This window comes from Bactrocera dorsalis, chromosome 4 (assembly GCF_023373825.1).
Source record: "Bactrocera dorsalis isolate Fly_Bdor chromosome 4, ASM2337382v1, whole genome shotgun sequence".
NCBI lineage: Eukaryota > Metazoa > Arthropoda > Insecta > Diptera > Tephritidae > Bactrocera > Bactrocera dorsalis.
In genome coordinates this window covers 69,137,381-69,156,750 of record NC_064306.1, presented here as the reverse complement: position 1 = coordinate 69,156,750, position 19,370 = coordinate 69,137,381, and the positions used below count along the sequence as shown (strand labels likewise).

At 35.0% G+C, this 19,370-nt stretch overlaps 2 protein-coding genes across 3 annotated transcripts in view; one reads left to right on the top strand and one right to left on the bottom strand.

The window, feature by feature from the left end:
• LOC105225895 (serine/threonine-protein kinase S6KL) overlaps window positions 1-19,370 on the bottom strand; it is a 67,235-nt gene that overhangs the window by 29,370 nt on the left and 18,495 nt on the right. The window contains exon 7 of the mRNA XM_011204570.4: window positions 16,872-16,960. Within this exon, the coding sequence (XP_011202872.2) occupies window positions 16,872-16,960 (89 nt within the window). The remainder of the gene's footprint in view (window positions 1-16,871; window positions 16,961-19,370) is intronic.
• LOC105225894 (uncharacterized abhydrolase domain-containing protein DDB_G0269086) lies at window positions 1,020-14,112 on the top strand. Of its 2 annotated transcripts, XM_019990135.3 has the most exons (3): window positions 1,048-1,176; window positions 1,283-1,417; window positions 11,500-14,112. In XM_019990135.3, the coding sequence occupies exon 3, from the start codon at window positions 11,501-11,503 to the stop codon at window positions 12,767-12,769; it is 1,269 nt and encodes a 422-aa protein (XP_019845694.2). In that variant the 5' UTR covers window positions 1,048-1,176; window positions 1,283-1,417; window position 11,500; the 3' UTR covers window positions 12,770-14,112. The 2 variants fall into 2 exon arrangements, with proteins under 2 accessions (XP_011202870.2, XP_019845694.2); XM_011204568.4 differs by lacking the exon at window positions 1,283-1,417 and having other exon boundaries at window positions 1,020-1,176.

The following is a 19,370-nucleotide window of genomic DNA, read 5'->3' as shown; positions in this document are numbered from 1 at the left end:
CAATGAAAATATTTCTTTCCACTTATGAATTGTTTTACTGTAATAAAAGTATTTTCCTCATACAAAAAATAATAGTTTCCAACACTTCCAAATTTAAATTTTTTTTTCTGCTAAAAGCTTTAGTCTGCATATAATAATTCTTTTTTCTTTAATATTCAACTGTATTGTACTACTTCTAGCACTTCTAGCAGTTTTTGTCACCACTTTCTTTGTTGCTACTGAATTTTGCAAGATTAGGTTAGTTGCATATGTATGTATGTTTTGCATGCATTTTTGTTGTTGCTGCAGTACAAATTTAAATAAACATGCACTTGTGGCTTGAAATTCAATTTTAGCTTAAACACACTTTAAGAAAAGGTAAATATTAGCACTGCGCCGCACTGAGCTCGACGAAAATTATATTTCCACTCCTACATGCATACATACATACATATGTATCTATGTATATAAGAGATTAATGTACAAAAATCGTATTATTCTCGATTATCAGCCATTAAAGTGTATGTATGTATGTATATATACACGGAAATCGTGAGTTGCCTTTGCATGTGCATGTGTGAGGATACCGATAGGCAAGTGTGCTTGACTGCTAGAAAATCGCATGCGATATTTTTATTTTCCCTCAATACTACTTTCTTATGCTCAAGCACAGCAAGAGCGTAACTGTGTATTTGTGTGCGCGCACACCAACGCAAACGCATGAAAAATGCTGAGAGTGCAACGAGTGAGAGCCACGGCACTCGCACGGCTCAAGCCGGTGAGTGGCTTGTGCCGAGCTGCGCTTGACTTTTGAGTAGTGACTGCACTAACAACAATGCCGCTGGCGAACAGAACAGAAGCATAATAAAAACAAAAACAGAGCTGTGGCGTAGAAAACGTACAAACGAGCCAACAGCGACGTCTCATCTGTACGTTTGCATGCATGTGTGTTGTACATATGTATGTGTCTATGTATAGGGAGTACACACGCATACACACAAGCGTATGTACACTGCAATATCACCATCATCATCAGCAGCAGCAGCAAACAAGCATACCTCTAACTATCATCACAACAAATTTTCCTGCTCATATCCAGCCAGCAGCCAGCCATTTGCCGGGGATATATAAACGCCGGCCCACGTCTGCAGCTAATCAAAGTGCTTTTCGAAACAGTCCGCTGCGCATAAACACAAGGTAAAGGCAACTAGTAGTCAAAAGTAAAAAAATCAAAATAGAATTAAATAGCGCGCTGAAATTAAAGTTTAATCTTACAATTTTTTTGGTTTGGTTTATTAAATAGTGGAAATTTTCTGGTGTTGGTCATTGTAAGCTTTGCACTCGTTGCTTTTTGTGATAACCAAATAAATTTGCTCAACTCCATCTCTTGTGCATCACGTTTAGCGAGAAAAATAAATAAATTTAGCACAGATTTCAGGTGAGTTGTGGGCAGGAGAAAAAAACCGTCAAACCACGCTTGACGATTTCGGTGCTTAGTGTAGAATTTCGCATGTGGCGTGGTTAATTAAGTGCAAATTGAACAAACGAAAAACATGTACGAACAACACTTTGTGTGTTTAATGAACTCTGAAGTACGCAAAAAGCGCCGAAATGCAAATTTTTATTTAACTAGAAAAGAAGTGTACTTGCAAAATGCTCTAATTGGTGATAAAATCAGAGAAAAAGCATGAAATTAGTTGAATAAATAGAGCAGACGCTTTGAGAATTTGACACAAATTTTGCGTGCTTTTTTCGTGAAAAATTTCCATTAAGTTTTTTGTTGTTATAAAGAGTAAACTAGGCCGGTGCTTTCTAATTTTTTTAAATTAATATATGCCTTTTTTTGCTCCTTCAGTACAATAAATATTCCTTAATTTTTTTTGGGTAATGGAAGCTGTATAATTTTTTTGTGATATTTTTAGCACAATTTACATGTTGCAAATTTTTTTATTTAGAAAAAAAACTTTTAATGAAAATTTCGTTTAAAAACTGAGCCTGAAACAGCGGTTATCCACTTTTATTAATGATAAATTTTATAAATTTTAGAATACTAAAAAAAAAGGTATTTTGAGGGTTTAAAGTTTTTTATGATTTTTTTGAATTAAGTCTCAAAAATATAAAATCAAAAATTTTTTTTATTTTTATTTTTATTTTTAACTAGTATGTACATATAATGAAATTATATGAGAAAAGAGAGTTTTTAATAATTACAATTGTAAAATTAGTAAAAAAAAAAAATAATTTTTGGTGAAATGTTACTTATAGTTTTTGGTTAATTTTCAAAGTTGCTTTAAAAATGTTTGAAGAAATATTTTTTTTTAACAACATATTAAATAAAATAATATTTATTAAAACAAATTTTAAAAGATAATAATATTATTTTTTTATTACTTTTAGTTTTATTAATTTTTTTCTTTTCTACTAAAATTAAAAAGTTATTTGAGGGCTTACATTTTTTTATGAATATTTTTTAAATTAAACCTCTTTAAAGGTTTTTATTTTTTATTTTTAACTCTTTATAATGAAATTTATAAGAAAAAAAAAGATTTTTAATAACTAGAATTGTAAAATTAGTAAAAAAAAATATTTTTTAGTGAAATGTTGCTTATAGTTTTTAGTCAATTATACAAAGTTGCTTTATAAACAATTTTTTTTAACAAAATATAAAATAAAATAATATTTATTAATACAAATAATAAAAGATAATAACATAAATTTTTTGTTTATAGTACTCTTAACCTTTTTTTTTATACCCTTAAACCAACTGCTTTATTATATTTGATTTGCACTTATTTTAAGTTGTTTGCTAAAAATAATTGAATTTTAAAGATATTGGTAAAGTATACATAACCAGACTTTTTCAGATTTTTGTTAAGCATATGTTTTTTAAGAATCCAGTAACATTAATGCAATTTAAACAAACATTTTTGCGAAGATAAGATTAATTTTAACCTTTTTTGTTATTATGCTCGCTTGCAAAGTAAATGTGCAACGAAATTGACAGAAGCTAATTATTTTTATGAAATTTGCAGAAACTTTTCTTAACCCCATTCAGTCACACTTCGTCAAAACGACGGACTCGTGATTTTATATTTGCTTGAAAATAGGTTTTTCTTTTTTTATTTGTACTGATTTTTCATACAGCGCCAATAAAAAATATATTGTATATGAATTTCGTTACTAATTGATTAAAAATTAAATAAAGAAAATAATGAGATCCATTTTGGTTTCATTTCTTCCTTCCTCCTCAAAATGTTTATAGCGTTTTAAAATAAGTCGTAGTCAAACTAACGAAGGATGAACTGAGTGTACAAATAAGAATGGCGTTCCAGTGTTAAAACAATTTAAAAATAAATGTTTTTTCAAAAAATATATGTATTTATGTTTTTTTGTAATTATTGAAGTTAGTAATTTTTTTCTCTATTGAAGTTAATACAGTGTGCAAACATCCTTATTGTTCCATGCTTAATATTATTAAAAAAAATTCTGAAATTTTTTCTAAAAATATATATATTTAATTTTTTTTATTATGAAAGTTAACACATAAACTTCGAAATTTTCTATGTACTTAATTTTTTTTTAATATTATTAATTTAATGTATGGATTTTGAAATTTTTTGTCGTAAAATATTTTATTATAAAAATAATAATGTTTGAAAAATAATTTGAAAAGAAAATTTTATATTCGCAATTTGTTTGCCAGTTAAAATTCATAACATATTTATATTTATGTATTATTATTTGTATGAAAATTTTGCAGAAAAGTCTGCACGCATTCATGCCAAGACAATTGACAAAATCTCCATGACATAGCAGAAATCGTTTTTTATAAAAATTAAATGCAACCAAACCAAACTTGACATTGAACTGAAAAATCAAATTATCACTTATTCACACGCCATCCGAACCTGTTCATATCTATTAATCAAAACGTAGAAACATGTTGTTGAACTCGATCCAACTTTGTAGATCAATGAATTCAAGCCGCAGATCGGACAAGACGGGCCCTAACAATCGAAGCGCATAGTCTAGCTAAAAGAAATATATTAAAATTGACAAATAATGCGCGCACACACACGTGCATAACAGACAATATACGTATTTATATATATACATATAATAAATGCAATGCAAACCACTTGTCCAAGTGACATTCAAGGTGTACGAATAACCAACCAACCAACCGACCGACCGACCAATCGAGCTATCTTGCATATATTGTATTTGACATTAAGAAACACTCAAGAAAAGACACCAAGCCAACTGTGGGAAACACCTACACAAGCGCCAAAGCAGTGCACACGCCGCTCCTCGGCGTCTAAGGTCCGTGGTCCGTTAAGCCGCAGCGCAGTCACATGCCAGATTTTCATTGTAGCTGATGAAATAAGCATGTCCGCATTGACTTTTGGAAAACTTCATGCAATCGCATTTCAATTGCAGAATGCAGAGGCTTGTAAGCATAACACACACACACACACACATGTGCAGTAGTGAGTAGTGAGAACTTGTTTGCATAACATAACGTGTTAGTAAAACCAGCTTCGATTTGTGTATGCTTTATAATGATCGGCTGCATTTACGCCATAATTCAAGCGCTTAGAGCTTGGTCTGTACAGAAACACACATACATATACGTTTGCATAAATAGCTGTTACATGCCAGCAGCGGCAATTATGGTCCAGGGCCTTCCATCGCTCATTTGTTTGGCAAAGTTCAAAAACGTAATTAATACATGTAGGTTCCACATAGAAATTGAAAAGGCGCGCAATTGCATTATTACAGCTTTTCTGTTGTTGTTGCTAATCAACTGCTGCATTAGCCATTACCAATGCAATCGCATATTACTTTGGATGTATGTGTGTGTGTGGCTACTTTGTAACAGTAGACAATGAAATGCAGTTGTGACTCTGTACCATGACACCGTGTTCTAGAATACCGCACCAGCAAAATAAATGCACAAATGCTTGGTGGCAAGCTTACATAAATACATATATACACATATGCACTTGCATAGCTGCTCGTGCATGCAACAAATCGCATTCCTTCGAAACTAGATTTTCCGCGCGCTGCATGTTTCAAGCAGAAATCGTTCTTTTTCGCGCTTTGGTAATTTACCAGCGACTCAAGCGATTGCCGCAAAACTTGCAGAAAAATTAGCAATAGAAAAAAGAGGTAAGCAACAACAACAACTCGCCTTGCAACTGCATAACTCATTTGGTTTTATATTGACTGGTGGGCAACTAACTAGCTCACCAGTGCTCGCCGTAATGCGGTTTATCAGGCAATAAGGCAACAAGGCAACAAGTACTTGTCTCCGTGACTACTGTGCTGTCGCCTGGTGCCGCATGCGCAGTTTATTTGGCAACTAATTTGCCAGCTAAATGATGCTGCAACGTAGACAGGCTACATTTTATGGCAGGCAATCGGTTTTTGTTGAATTATTGCAAGCGGCGTTTGTCTTCTCGAATACAAAAGTATGAAAAAGCATTGATTTGTGGTCTTTTGTGTGCAATGTGATATAGAATTTGTTTGAAATTACTTTGGGTATGGGAAATATGCATGTCGTTTAGATAGTTCTCACTCGAGAAGGTTGTAGGCATTCATTTCTCGACTAACTTCAGTCTCCGTTGAAGTTCAATAATTTTCGAAGATTTTTTAAGCCATAAAAAACGGAAAAATAACAGTAAATAATAATCTGGTCAAAGATTATCCATCGAAAAATAATTGTAAAGAAAATTATTGCTTCAACTAAAGAAGATTGATTAGCTTGGCCTTTAAAAGACCTTGTAAAAAATTTTGGACCATTAGTCGTTGAACTGTTGAATGTTTATCATAGAAGTCCGCTGTCAACGTGGCATTGTTGCGAGTCTTCGTAGAATATGGAAAACTTTTTCGAACTGATATACCGAATGTTTTAGAAAGCAACAGAAATTAGCTCAAGGAGGTTCATAGTCGAATATAATTTTTCGAAACAGACATCGCATACCGTATCCTATCTATACAATACCTAATTTCTAAATTAATTTGACTACAGCCACTTTTCCATGCAGCTACTAATGATAGTTATACTGGGTAGTCGAAAAAGTCCTTTCGTATTTCTAATCAAATTTTAACTAATTTTTTTTTAATATTTTATGTTTATAATTTTTGTCGACCACTTTTTCCGCTAGAGACATTAGCAAGTTGTCATCAGTGTAAATTAAAATTTCCAGAACAGAAGCTACATTATTTTCACTCATTTTGGAAAAGCTCTAACATTTTTTCAACTTCTGAGCTAATTTGTTTTTTTTGGTTATATGAAGCTTAAAATCTCACCTTTCCAACACTATATGGTATGACACAATGTGATTGGTAGCACTGGAGATATACGACTGCAACGACATCTATTCACAAAATACGAAAAGACTTTTTTGACTACCCAATATATTTTAAATAATCTCGAAAACTTCTTATTTTTTGTTCTATTAACTAAATTTCAACATAATTTCTAAAAAGGACTTACTTATTTCAAACAATAAAATTATAAATAAATTATAAACTATTATTTGTATAAAAAGTCGCACGAAATTAAAAAAAATTGCTTGAGTCTCAACTCACTCATGGATTTTTATTAATGACTGCGGCAAATACAATTTTTTTTAATAAAAAAAACCAAAATTACTTTTGTCGAAAATGAAAACGGCACGCTTGCGGGCTGTCAATGCTGACAGCTGATAGAGAAAAATTAACATAACTTCTTTGAAGCTAAAAAACGTAGAACATGGCCAAGCATGTTCATAACTGCGAACACATATTTACTTACTATTTACATACCATTTGTTATATTTCTTTGCTTTACGACTACACTCAGCACATTTCTATAGGCCATGGCTGCCTGACCGAAGTGGAAGCTGTGATTAATCTACCATCAGCTTTTTGGCTGGGCCATAAACAATAAATGAAATGACTGGTACAAAATTATTGCGCAGCTAAGCAAAAAAAAACTAATTAAACTTGTCATTATAAAGTTTTTTACAACAACCACATATGTACATACACATATATAAATGTATACATATAACTATATGGTATGTATTGGCAAGAGAAAGGCAGGCCTGACATTAGAAGCGAGCAAGCATAATAGCCTTCCGCAGGCATCCTGCTAAAGTTCAAACTCAAAGTTGAGTAGCATGGCTGGCAGAATATCGGCAAGAATCCATACATATGCCCCTACATTCACACATACATACATTAGTTCATGGAGTTTGGCTTGCCGTGCAAATAACCAGATGATGCTGAAGATGTACAAGTTATGGCATGGATGCCTACCTGTTGGGTAGTATAGCTATCGCCTCAAACTATTCTATAAACGAGTTTCTTGGCCAGCGCTGCGTCCGGCGCAAAGTCAATGAACGCGTTGCTCTTAAACGCAAAAATTCGACTTCTGCTCGGAGTCGCCAGATAACCAAAGCTGTGAAAGCTGGCGATGCTATGGTTGCCATAGCTTGGTGGCATGGACGGCAGGTAGTCCGGCCAAGAGTTGTGAAGCATTTCGCAGCGTTAAATATTAAATAATCCGAAGCAACTAAATCGGGGCATATGACAAAAAAAAAGTTTGTAGCACCACAGATCATTGGACATATATGATTTTATATATAAGTATGTGTATGGTAATACATACATGTATAATATGTGTGTATGTGAAGGTACTGTGCGCAAGGAAGAGCGAAGGTGCGCGTAATGTGAGACGAATTGGCATGAAAACGAGTTTTATCTATTTACTCCTGTGAAGCCAACCAAAATATATATACATATGTATATATAGAAATATATATATTGCAAAAAATTAAAAAAAAAGATTTATTTTCGCAAAAAGGCGCGGCAAAAAGCAAGCGGACATAAATTTTGCATTTTTAAGTTCGGGCTGGCGGGCCGGAGCGCGGCTGTGGAACGTTTTTGCTTCTTTGCCATAAACCGTTTAGCGCATGTTATGTAATTGTGGTTCATACACCTATGCGCATACACATACATACATACGAGCGGTTGTGTGTAATGTGCCGTTATTGATGGCACGTTTATTAATTGCAGGCACTTTGCACATACATACATACATACATATATATATTTATATGTATGTCTGTCCAAAAGCATTGAAAAGTTGTAGGCTCGATTTCGTCTTTGATTGCGCGCTTTTAAGTGTCTTTTATTATTGTCACTGATTTGGAAAGGAAATACGCTGATTTACGTTTGCGCTACTGCCTCGCCACTTTCTGTTGCACGCACGCGCTGCAGCGCGGCATTAGTCATCGCCTGGCAATTGTGGCGATTTCGTAGTTAATGCAGTTGGCATAAGCGCTGATTTGCATATTTCACTTTTGAAGCGTTTAAATTATTGTCCACCTACTTGCGTTGTCGCGAGACATTTCCAAGTGCATTCGAGTGCTGGAAGCCATTAATTACTCGTAAGTCAAGTTTCACATCTAGAATAATGGCAGTGCCATTAACGCTCGAGCTGCGTTTCGGCTGATTTACTTAAAATTCGCGACACGGTTCGAATGCAGCAAACTATATCATCAATGCTGGCAGCTTTGTGGCTATTATAGTGCTATATAAAAATGTTTCGCCAGATTTATGGCGCCTAATAAAAAGTTTATTATTAAATTATACTGTTCTGAGAAGACGGCAATTAACTGTAATTTAGTTAAGCACTTACTTTCTGCTCGCAAAATTCGTGAATTCGATTGGAAAACTTTCCTATTGTCTGTCGCAGCAAAATAGCGCGCAGCTGTCAGTTGAGAATGCCCGTTTGTCGATTTGTGTGTGTGTTTCTGGGTTTAGTCAAACCACGGTAATTTCATGCAATTGCAAATTTTGCTTTTTCATAGTAAGTTCTTTCAAATTAACTAAACATTTGCAACAATAGTTAGTGCTTACTTAAAAGGCTGCTTTAATGCTTTAACTGTCTGTCCGCTGACAGTAAAAATGTTCTAATTGTAAGATCAATATGTGGACGGAGGTTTTGCTGATTTATCTAATCAAATTTGAATACATAAATACTCAGTTTTGTTAACAGTTTACTGACTTTGATGACGTTCACGTGGCTTGAAACTAAAAATATAACGCAGTTTAAATTTTTCTGGTTTCTCGGCGAAAAACTGCGACAAGTAATTTTCACAGGCTTCTCTTGAAGCCAACTTTACTCCATTAAGGGAGTTCTGCATTGACCGAAACAAATGGTAGTCCGATGGTGCAAAGTCAGAGCTATATGGTGGATGCATCAAAACTTCCCAGCCAAGCTCGCACAGTTTTTGCCGAGTCATCAAAGATGTGTGAGGTCTAGCGTTGTCCTGATGGAAGACGAAGCCCTTTCTGTTGATCAGTTCTGACCGTTTTGTTTTTTGATTGCTTGCTTCAATCTCATCAGTTGTTGACAGTAAAATGTAGAATCAATCGTTCGACCAGACTGGAGCAGCTCATAGTGGATGATTCCTTTCTAATCCCACTAAACACTCAGCATAACCTTTAAATAATTAATTTTATGAAGCTTAAAGTCGCACCTTTCCAACACTATATGGTATGACAGAATGTGATTGGTAGCACTGGAGATATTCGTCTGCAACTATATCTATTGACAAAATACGAAAATACTTTTTTGACTACCCAATATATTCTCGAAAATATTGCATTAGTGAAATGTTTAATCTTCCCTTAAGTTCAACAAGTGTTTATAAAACTAATTGAGTCACGTATTTTCAATAGAAACTTTGAATGTGCGATCAAATGTCAACTGATAATAATACCGAACTTTGAGTTCATTTTTTTGAAAAAAAACATATAAATATTTGGCGTGCAGAGCTGCGCTACAAACATAATAGAGTATAGATAATCAGTTTTTTCAACTTACATATAAATATATAGCGGAATATAGGTATGGAATATATATATGTATAAAGGAATGCAGTTTAATTGTTTGTGTGACACCCTCAGATAACAAAAAAATGTTTGCCGATTTCGATATTTAAAGCAACTTGGGTCTTATTTTAAACCCACGTTACTTTAAATATCGATCTTGGAAAAAGAGGTTGGCTTGTAAGCGAGTCTCAAAAAATCATTCAACTACGATAAAATCTTTCTAATTATATCCAAAAACACTTGTAACATTTTAACTACAAAAAATATGATTAATTTTATTTGTTGGTAGCATTTTGAGACGTTTCGGTAGTGATTGTTTGAAAATTCTTTAATATTTTTGATATGAAAATACTGAATTTTAAGTCGCTTACCAATAACCAAGTTTACTGAACTCGGTAAAGCGGTGAACTCCAATTGTTGCCTTACAAGCAGTAAAGTGAGTAATCTTTTAACGCTTGTTTTCAAAAGAACGCAGCTTAACTCGACGAAAGCCTTAGTTATAAGTTGAGGTTAGGTTGTAAAACCGCTGCATTCACTTCAAGTATAATCAAAGCAGAATATGACAATTGTTATCACTTACTCATATTCGTTGTTTGCTGATCAAATTATGAGCCTTTAGAGTATACGTAAACAATTAGATCATGTGATATAAATGGAACCGTCGCAGTGAAGTATAAATAAATAAGAATGGGTATGCGGTTTCGCCAGGCGAACAATGAGTAATCAAAACAACTAACTCATTTTATTTATTTACAATCTGCGACAATTAGCAACTCAAAAAGTAAGGTGTTGAATTGCAATAACTGAATTTAAGCGAAATGTGCAAGATTGTTTGCGTACCACCCACTCTCAAAGACGTCAGTTGAGTGTCATTTATAATTTCACATTCAATACAATGTAACGAAAGCTTTATTTACTAAAATCATGTATTCCCAGACATATAAATACATCCACGAATATAATGCCCGCGCCACTTAGCATCTACAATTAGCACTTACGCTGATGGGAGGAATGCTCCAGAATTATTTGTGAGCTTTTGCAAGGTAGGCGCGTTTAGCCCCCCAACCCGCTGTACGTTGAACTTGCTTATTGAATTTAGTGGTCACGGCGTTCACGCGTCCATATGATTCTCGCCTACCGCGGCCATGTGCGGCCAGCACAATGGATGCTTCGAGATTACACATGCCGGCCTACAGTTGCGCCATCGTCGTTGATTAAATTGCAAGCTTCCGTCATTTGGAGAGCGGCGCAGACAATTCAATCAAATTAAGCAGATGTACAGAGCGCAGGGCTGTTGTACAAGTCGAAATCTGTCCACTGATTTACAAATAGATCTTGTTAAAAATACAAATACGTGGCGGTCTATAGAAATGTGTGGAATATGTGTGTAAAAATACTTTGTGCAAATTCAATTGTTAGGAATTCCGCTTGTGTAATCAACATTGTATGAATTTGTGCCGCATTAATATGACCTTTCCAATTGACCAAGCCCTAGAGAGGCGCCATTTCATTTCCACTTAGGCTAGGCATAATTAAATTATACACACAGTGCAAATAAAATTAGTTTGCAGCTTAATTAAGTGGTTATGTAATAATAATTTTTCGTTTTTTGTCTTTTGTCTATTGCAGTATGAAGTTCCAATTAGTCATTCTCTCCGCCCTGCTCGTCAGCGCATTCGCTTTACCCGTACCCGATGAGGAAGTGTCACCGGTAGTACAGGCGGTGCCACAAGTTCAAGAGAAGTCCGTTGAAGTACAAAAGGTCAATGAGAAGGTTGCCGATGTGGTCAAGCCAGTCGAGGCACGTGCTGCTGAACTTCCCGCCGCCGCTGCAGCAGCGCCGGCCCTAGCCACCGAGGAGAAGAAGGACCTAAAACCCGCCGAACTCCCATTGAACGCTCCCGATGCCGAAGTCAGTCAGAGTTTGCTTGCCGAGAAGAAGGAAGAGAAGAAGGATAAACAGACACGCGCTGATGACAAAGTAGAGGAAACTAAAGCCCTACCTGTTGCTGCTGCCGCCGCCGCACCTGCTGCCGGTCTCGCTGAGGAGCCCAAGCAAGCTGAGGAAGCCCTTGTAGCTGCTGAGGAGAAAACTAATATTGAAGGCAAATCCACCATTATTGCTGAAGCCGCACCAGCCGAACAGAAGAAGGATGAACTCTCTGCCGCTGAGGAAACACCTGTGGTGAAAACTGATTCCGCTCTTGCCGCCACTGCTGATATTGCTCCTGCTGCTACTGAACTTAAGAAGGAGGAAACTCCAGCACGTCAAGAACGCGTTGGCGAAGCTGTAAATGAGGTTGATGCCAACGTTGTGCCTGCTGCTTCCGTTGTTGCTGAAGTAGCGCCAGCAGTAAAGAGTTTGTTAGCTGAAGAAGCCGCCCCTGCTGCTGCCCCCGTTGCCGCTACACCCGTTCTCACCACCGATGCTGCACTTGAACAGCCTGCCGAGCCTGAGAAACAACTACCAGAAGCACCCAAAGAGCTGCTCAAATCGGCTGCATCCGAACCAATTGCTGAGAAGGTCGAACCAGCGGCGCTAGCACCAGCCGGTGATATTCCACTACAAGCCAGCGAAGAGAGCGCAGCCAAGGCCTTGAAGGTTGAGGAACCAGCACAAGCAGCTCCAGTTGCCGCTGCTGCCGCACCAGAAGCTAAGAAAATTGAAGAACCCGCCGCCGCTGCTCCCGCACCAGCTGAGCTACCACAGCAACAACAGAAAGAACTCACACCAGAGGTAAAGGAAAGTGAACCCAAGACATTGGAGGAGAAGAAACCTGCTGCCGAGGCTGAGAAATTGAGTGAGAGCAAGAAATCTAAAGACTCCAACTCGTCATCCAATTCGTCTGAATCCGAATCTAAGGAAAGCAGCGAATCCAAGGAGGAGAAATCTGACTAGAAGTCTATATGCATCCGATCGAATACCTCCTTTCACAAAAAAAAAACAGCAAAAATTCAAAAACAAAAACAACAATTTGACCACACTTCAAACAGCAAACAATTGGGTATGAAGTTCTGCAAAAACACAAACTGACCGATGTTACGTGGTCACAAACTCAACGCTCTTAATAATATATAGTTAGTTATTTTTAGTTGTAAAAACTATTTAGAAAGAAACGAAATCAACAAAACGGACAAAACGAGGGACCGAAAGAATTAATATTTGCAAGATAAAGGCAATGAACCATTCGTATGACGTAGGCAGTGTAAAGAGAACCATGAAAGTTATTATGAAACAGTATACAAGAAAGTGTGCCGATAACGGTCGGGAGAATTGAAACAAGTGCTTTGTAGATTGCAACATCAACCGCCATGACAGTCTAGTTCTCACCACACAGAGAGCCAGAGGTCTTCTACTTCTAATTACCGAGCATTGGAATACACTCGCTGCACTTGAGCGGAAACAAACAAGGACAAACCAAGTAGATGGCATACAAGCAATAATACTTACACAAGTAATTATGATATATCATAAATTATATACATAAAACAAAAGTAATTTAAGCTTAATTAAATTAAAAAAATACAAGTAAATCCACAAAATGCTGTAAGGTGAAGTTCAAACGAGGGAATATTTAATTTTAATATATATGAGTATGTACGAGTAATTATTGCCGATGGATATAAGAGGAACGCAATCATTACGAAAGATGCACAACTACTTTTAAGTTCTAGAACCACTACGTAACGGTAGACGGGTAGACCCACAATGTATTTGTAGCTTTTAATCTAAGCAGTCCACAATTGAAAAAGCTCGACATCAGTAACGTCCGCCTTGAAAGCAAAAGCAAAAAAGCAACAAATGCAGCCCGCACAATAAAACGATAGATATTATTTTAATGCATTCGAAGACAAAGCAAAAGCAAAAGCAAACACCAACCTACGTTAGATAATACCTACATACCATGGACCAATTACGTTTAATTTTATAAATTATATGTATGCGTATGCTTAATGTTTATGAAAACTCTGCTGGCACTTGCAATTCAAGTTTTTTAGGTCTCTGAGCGATCCATGCGCATTTATGGCTGCTGTGACTTTCAATTACATTTCGATCGCATACGCATTTTAGTAATTGAAATGCAGTTGAGTGGCGCACAATGCGTGTGCGCGTGGATACGAACAAATTACGATGATTACATAACACCTATATACCATACATGCATATGAACAAAATGTATTTGTACGATTTTTATATAGACTGACAATTTTTGGATAAAAAATAAAAAATAATAAAAAATACGAATTGGTCTTTTAATCAATTTCCAACACTTCTCTCACTTTAGCAATGTGTTGCAAAGAGAGTACGTATAATAGTTCACGTAACGGTTGTTTGTAGGAGCATAACATAATGCAGCTAGACATAAAACGGTACATGTAAGTATATGAAAATATGCACAAACACGATAAGTATTTATGCACATATGACTGTCTGCCTAGGTAATGGATAGCTTTGAAAACACTTTGAGATATCTTAATGAAGACCTGAAAGCAACTTCATTGGAGCTCTAGATAGATTCGCGTCCAAAAAGACTTAATAGTTGGAGCTCTGTCATGTCCATAAAATAACAAAGGATATGGAATGAAAGAGGAAATGTGGTAATGACAATGTAAAATCCAGGAGAAAAGTGCGATCTGTCAATACGAGTACTATTTTAACGCGGATTCTTCAAAGACGGAGGACACATCTTCAACAATGAATTAAACAGCAACAGGCCGAAATCAAATGTCAAAGCTTTCCAAACACAGTGAATTTTTAAATTCTTGTAATTGAACACAACAGGAAGTCTACTCTAGAAGTTCTCAAACGTGTGTAGAACGACTTAAAATGAGAAATGTCTATATTCACAATTGAGCAGAATTCTGTTAGTGCATAAATTGAAATTTCAGTATGATGCTAAAAACCTTAGATTGTTAGACTACAGATTTGAAGTCATTTTTCAAATCCATAATTTTATGAAGGACCAAATATCAACTAAACGAAGGATAAATAATGTACATTGCAGTTTCAGACTTTAATGACAGAATGAGAGTAGTTTCCGAAAGTTTCCGAAGTGAAACCTGAAAAACGAAACTACATAGACAAAAATTAATATCAGAGTCTATACTTATCAGAGGTTTGTTCTATCTAAAAAGCAAAATTTTCTGCAGTTCCCAAGTGCTTCTGGCGAGATTATAAGTACGTACGTCCGTATACATGGTTTGTCCGGAAAGTAATAGGACTGACTTTCTTCCGCCGCGACTGGGCTTCAGAGCGTGCGTGCACCTACTTCGATGATGGCGTTCCTAGCTAATGAACGAACGGCTGGTCAGTTATCTCCTAGCACCTGGAGAATCAAGACAAACATTTTCGCGCGACGGGTTTCAATGAATGGTGTAAGCCGAAAATGCAGCGTTCGTCAGAGCAGAGCCACGCGACTAAATTCTATGCGAAACTCGGTAAATCTGCTACAAAGACGTTCGATATAATCAAGCAGGCTTACCCAGATGTTGCTGTAGCAAGAATTTGTGTGTTTCGGTGGCACCAGGATTTTTTGGAGGGCCGGGAAGAGGTCGCTGATGAAGACCGCACTGGGAGACCTGCGACTTCGACAAACACCGACAATGGGACTCGTGTGCGCAAAGTTTTGAATTCAGAACGTCGACTAAGTATTCGTTTAATTGCTCAGATTGTGACGGAGCACTTGAACATGCGCAAGATATGCGCGAAGATAGTCCCAAAATTTTAACATGTGTGAAAGTCACCCTGAATTTTTAAATAACGTAATCACAGGTGATGAGACATGGATCTTTGAGTATGATGCCGAGAGAAAGAGGCAATCTTCCTTTTCTTTTGAGACGACAGAGGGGATCCAAGGGACTTCCCCAATCGCATTCTCCGAATCGGATTCAGCGACTTTTTTCTTTTTTTCAGACCTCAAAAAAATTATCGTTGTATCGGGACGCATAAAAACAAAACAAGAATAGAAAACTCGAGAACACTTTAAAGATTTAGTGAAACAAAGAATGTTGCGAATTTACTGAATGTTTCCAAAACAATGGTTGAACAAGCAGTAAAATAGGTTCCCCAGATTGAAACACGCGGCAGGAAGTCAAAAATAGCATTGTTTGTCAAAAAAATATAGAGTGCTGTTTTAAGAAAAATCCATTTATTTCATCAAAACAAATAAAATGTGATTTTAATATTGATGTTGACTTATCAATTATCCGCAAAGTACTTATAATGGAAAATCTGAAGAGCCGAAGCGGGAGAAAAGTGCCTATGTTGTCAAAAAAGAAGTGCAACAAAGTTTGCTGAAGAACATGTTCTTTGGCCTAGAGAGCAATGGCGTATTCATTATGTAAGAAGTTAAACATGGTGGTGGAAACATTATGGTTAGGGGATCGTTTTCATACACTGGTCTAAGCCCCTGCATAGCATACAGGGTACTATGAAGGCAACCGATTATGTTGCAATGTATGTATACTGAAGTACGCTGAAGAGAATACGCCACTTTGATGGATATTTATGCAGGACAACGACCCTAAACACACGGCTAAGTGAACAAAAGAGCGGTTTAGGGTCAACAACATCAACGTAATGGAGGAATGAATGCAGTCCCCGGATCTAAAACGCATTGAAAATTTGTTTAATACAGTGAAAGCGTTGTTAAGAGGAAAGTGCCTAAGTAATAATGAAGATCTTTGGCAACTTATTCAAAATTCATGGAATGCAATTCCGGTTTCCGTCTCCTAAAACCTAGTTCATTCAAACAAATCCAAATTAAATACAACACTTTGCAAAATAAGAGTAAAACTGAAAATCTATAATACTTATTTTTAATTTACTCTCAATTAATTTGATTAGTTAATTGCCGTTGAGTGCCCTACATTTCTGAATGTACATTAACTTCATTAACTGCAGGCCACTGTCCTTATTATTTTTCACATAACTGTATACATACATATATGTATATATCTACAATGCAGTTACTACTAGAAGCATAATTTAAGCTGCTTACCTTTTGAATGAGCATCTGACAGACGAGTATGCCCAGTGACCACCAATCGACAGCATGACCGTAAGGCTCACCACGCAACAGCTCCGGCGCTGGCAATGAAAAATGAAAACACACATGTATTGTTTCATGAAGTATGTTTGAGCTGGTGTTATTATGAAATAAAGCAATTTTTATAATTTTAACATTAGCTTTACTTAAGACTTTTAGAAGCAAAAGAGATAAACGAAAATGTAATGTTATTTGTTGCAGTGCAAATGAAGCGCTTAACAGAACAGAGCACGCATGTTCATCATCCGCCTTGGTGGCCCTACTTTCATATGTACGCTTTAGCTTAAAAATTTGTGGTTATGGAAGCAAGTGGTATTGGTAAATATTCATGATGTATTGATATTAAAATAATTCGGTAATAAAATTATATTTTGTTGCATGTGATATTTTATGTTATGCGATTTTTTCGCAAATTCTTAGACTGTAGAACAAATTGACTGTTAACCGCCAATAATCATAATTTCTGTGACTCTTCTAAGAAATTTGGGTATATGTAACCAAAACGGATTCAGATTTAGAAGAAGTTAGTGACAATCACCTAAAAAATAATCCTTAAATATTTTAAGGGTAATTGATTTAAAAATAATCCTTAAATATTTTAAGGGTAATTGACATGAAATAATAACAATAATAATGTCTGGATTCAATTCTATAAGCTTTGAACTTATTCACTCCATTTGTAAAAAATGTTTACTTTCTAAATTATTTTTTATATACAAATTTTGAATTTTTGTAAAAATTTATTTTTTATATAAAAAAAGTTGGATAGTTTTCAAAATTGATTTCCCTTCCACCACAATCGGGTGTACACAAAACATGAAACAGATCTACATATATTTTGGGACTGTAAATTTGTTAGCATCCTTCAAAATAATAACAGCTACAAAAAAGCCTTTGTATTGATTTACCCTAAAAATTTTGTTTATGTTTAAGCTTAGTTTGTCAAAATGCTTGGAGAAACAACAATGATACGAAGATTTTGGACAGATAAACGTGAGGATAAAGCAAAATACATGCAATTTTTTGTTGTTGTCCAAATGCAAACACCTAGAGCAAATTCACTCTTGAAATGCAAATGTTAAAACTGATTATTTTATAAAAATTAATTAGATTAAAAGCAAAAAAAAAATATTTCTATAAAAAAAAATGTATTTTAACAGCGACAATGACAAAAATTAATTTAGGGCAATAATTTGTATCAAGGTTTGTCGTTAAAAATCCTACAAAATGAAAAACAACAGAGAGCAGGGAGCGCAGGTTCCTTAGAGAAAATGCCATATCATATACTATCTATTAAATACTTCGTCTAACCCGCTTTTTTGTTGTATTTGGGATTTGCAGCAGCTAGAATTTTAATAAAGTTTGTAACATAATATAAAGGCTTGTGCAAAAATGAAATGAAAATCTCAAATTTATGTGCAATTAAAATCAAAAGCAACAGACGAACACACAAACAAACAAACAAACATACAGACAACAGTGGAGGGGATAAAACTGCACCAACGCCGAGCAAAGCGCACTAAAAATATTCCGAATAAATAACAATGCAATTATTTGATATTTTTTAAAAATTCTGTTTACTTAATATATTTACACATTTCATTTTTCATTTCTCTTGAATTTTGTTTTATATATTTTTTTCTTGTTGCATTCATTAGGCATACACAACTAAATGTACAGTTATTTTATATTTATATATATATATATATGTATATATATATTCATTGCTACAACTAAGTGATTAATGTTTTAAATATATATATATAATGTTTGTATATGGTAGAAATCGTCGTAAACACCATTGCTGTTATTGCAATTGTAATTATTATTATTAAATTACTACATAATTAATATGTCTATTACAATTATGAACTATTCACGAATTGAAGAGATTAATCGCCGCAAGTATTTGCAAGAAATACTTTTAATTTCGCGCTTTAGCATGATTTAAAAACTTTAGACATTGTAAAAGTTCAAATTCATTATTACTTAACAAATAGGTTAGGTTTTAAAATTACAAGAAAAAATTGCCATTTCTATGCTAATTAAAGTAAATATTACATGTATATATGTATATATACCTATATCTGCTCAGCTAAACATTTAGTTTGATTTCCATATACTCATCATCATCATCAACATCATTATTATCATCATCAACATCATCATCATCATCATCATCTTTATCATTGTCCTCTTCAAATTTAATCAGTTGCTTTAAATACACACAAACATACTTACATATGTATGTGTGAAGGTATGAATACAGGTATGTTTACAAGTGTTAATTAATCACTTAAAATTAACTACAGTATATTATGAATCACAATTCTTTTTGTTGTTCTATCAATTATTACTGATGTAGGCAAACTTAGACAACAGTTAAACACAATTGATATATTCTTACATTCACTAAAAATGAGCCTTTTTGCATTGAGACAAGCTCTCTTC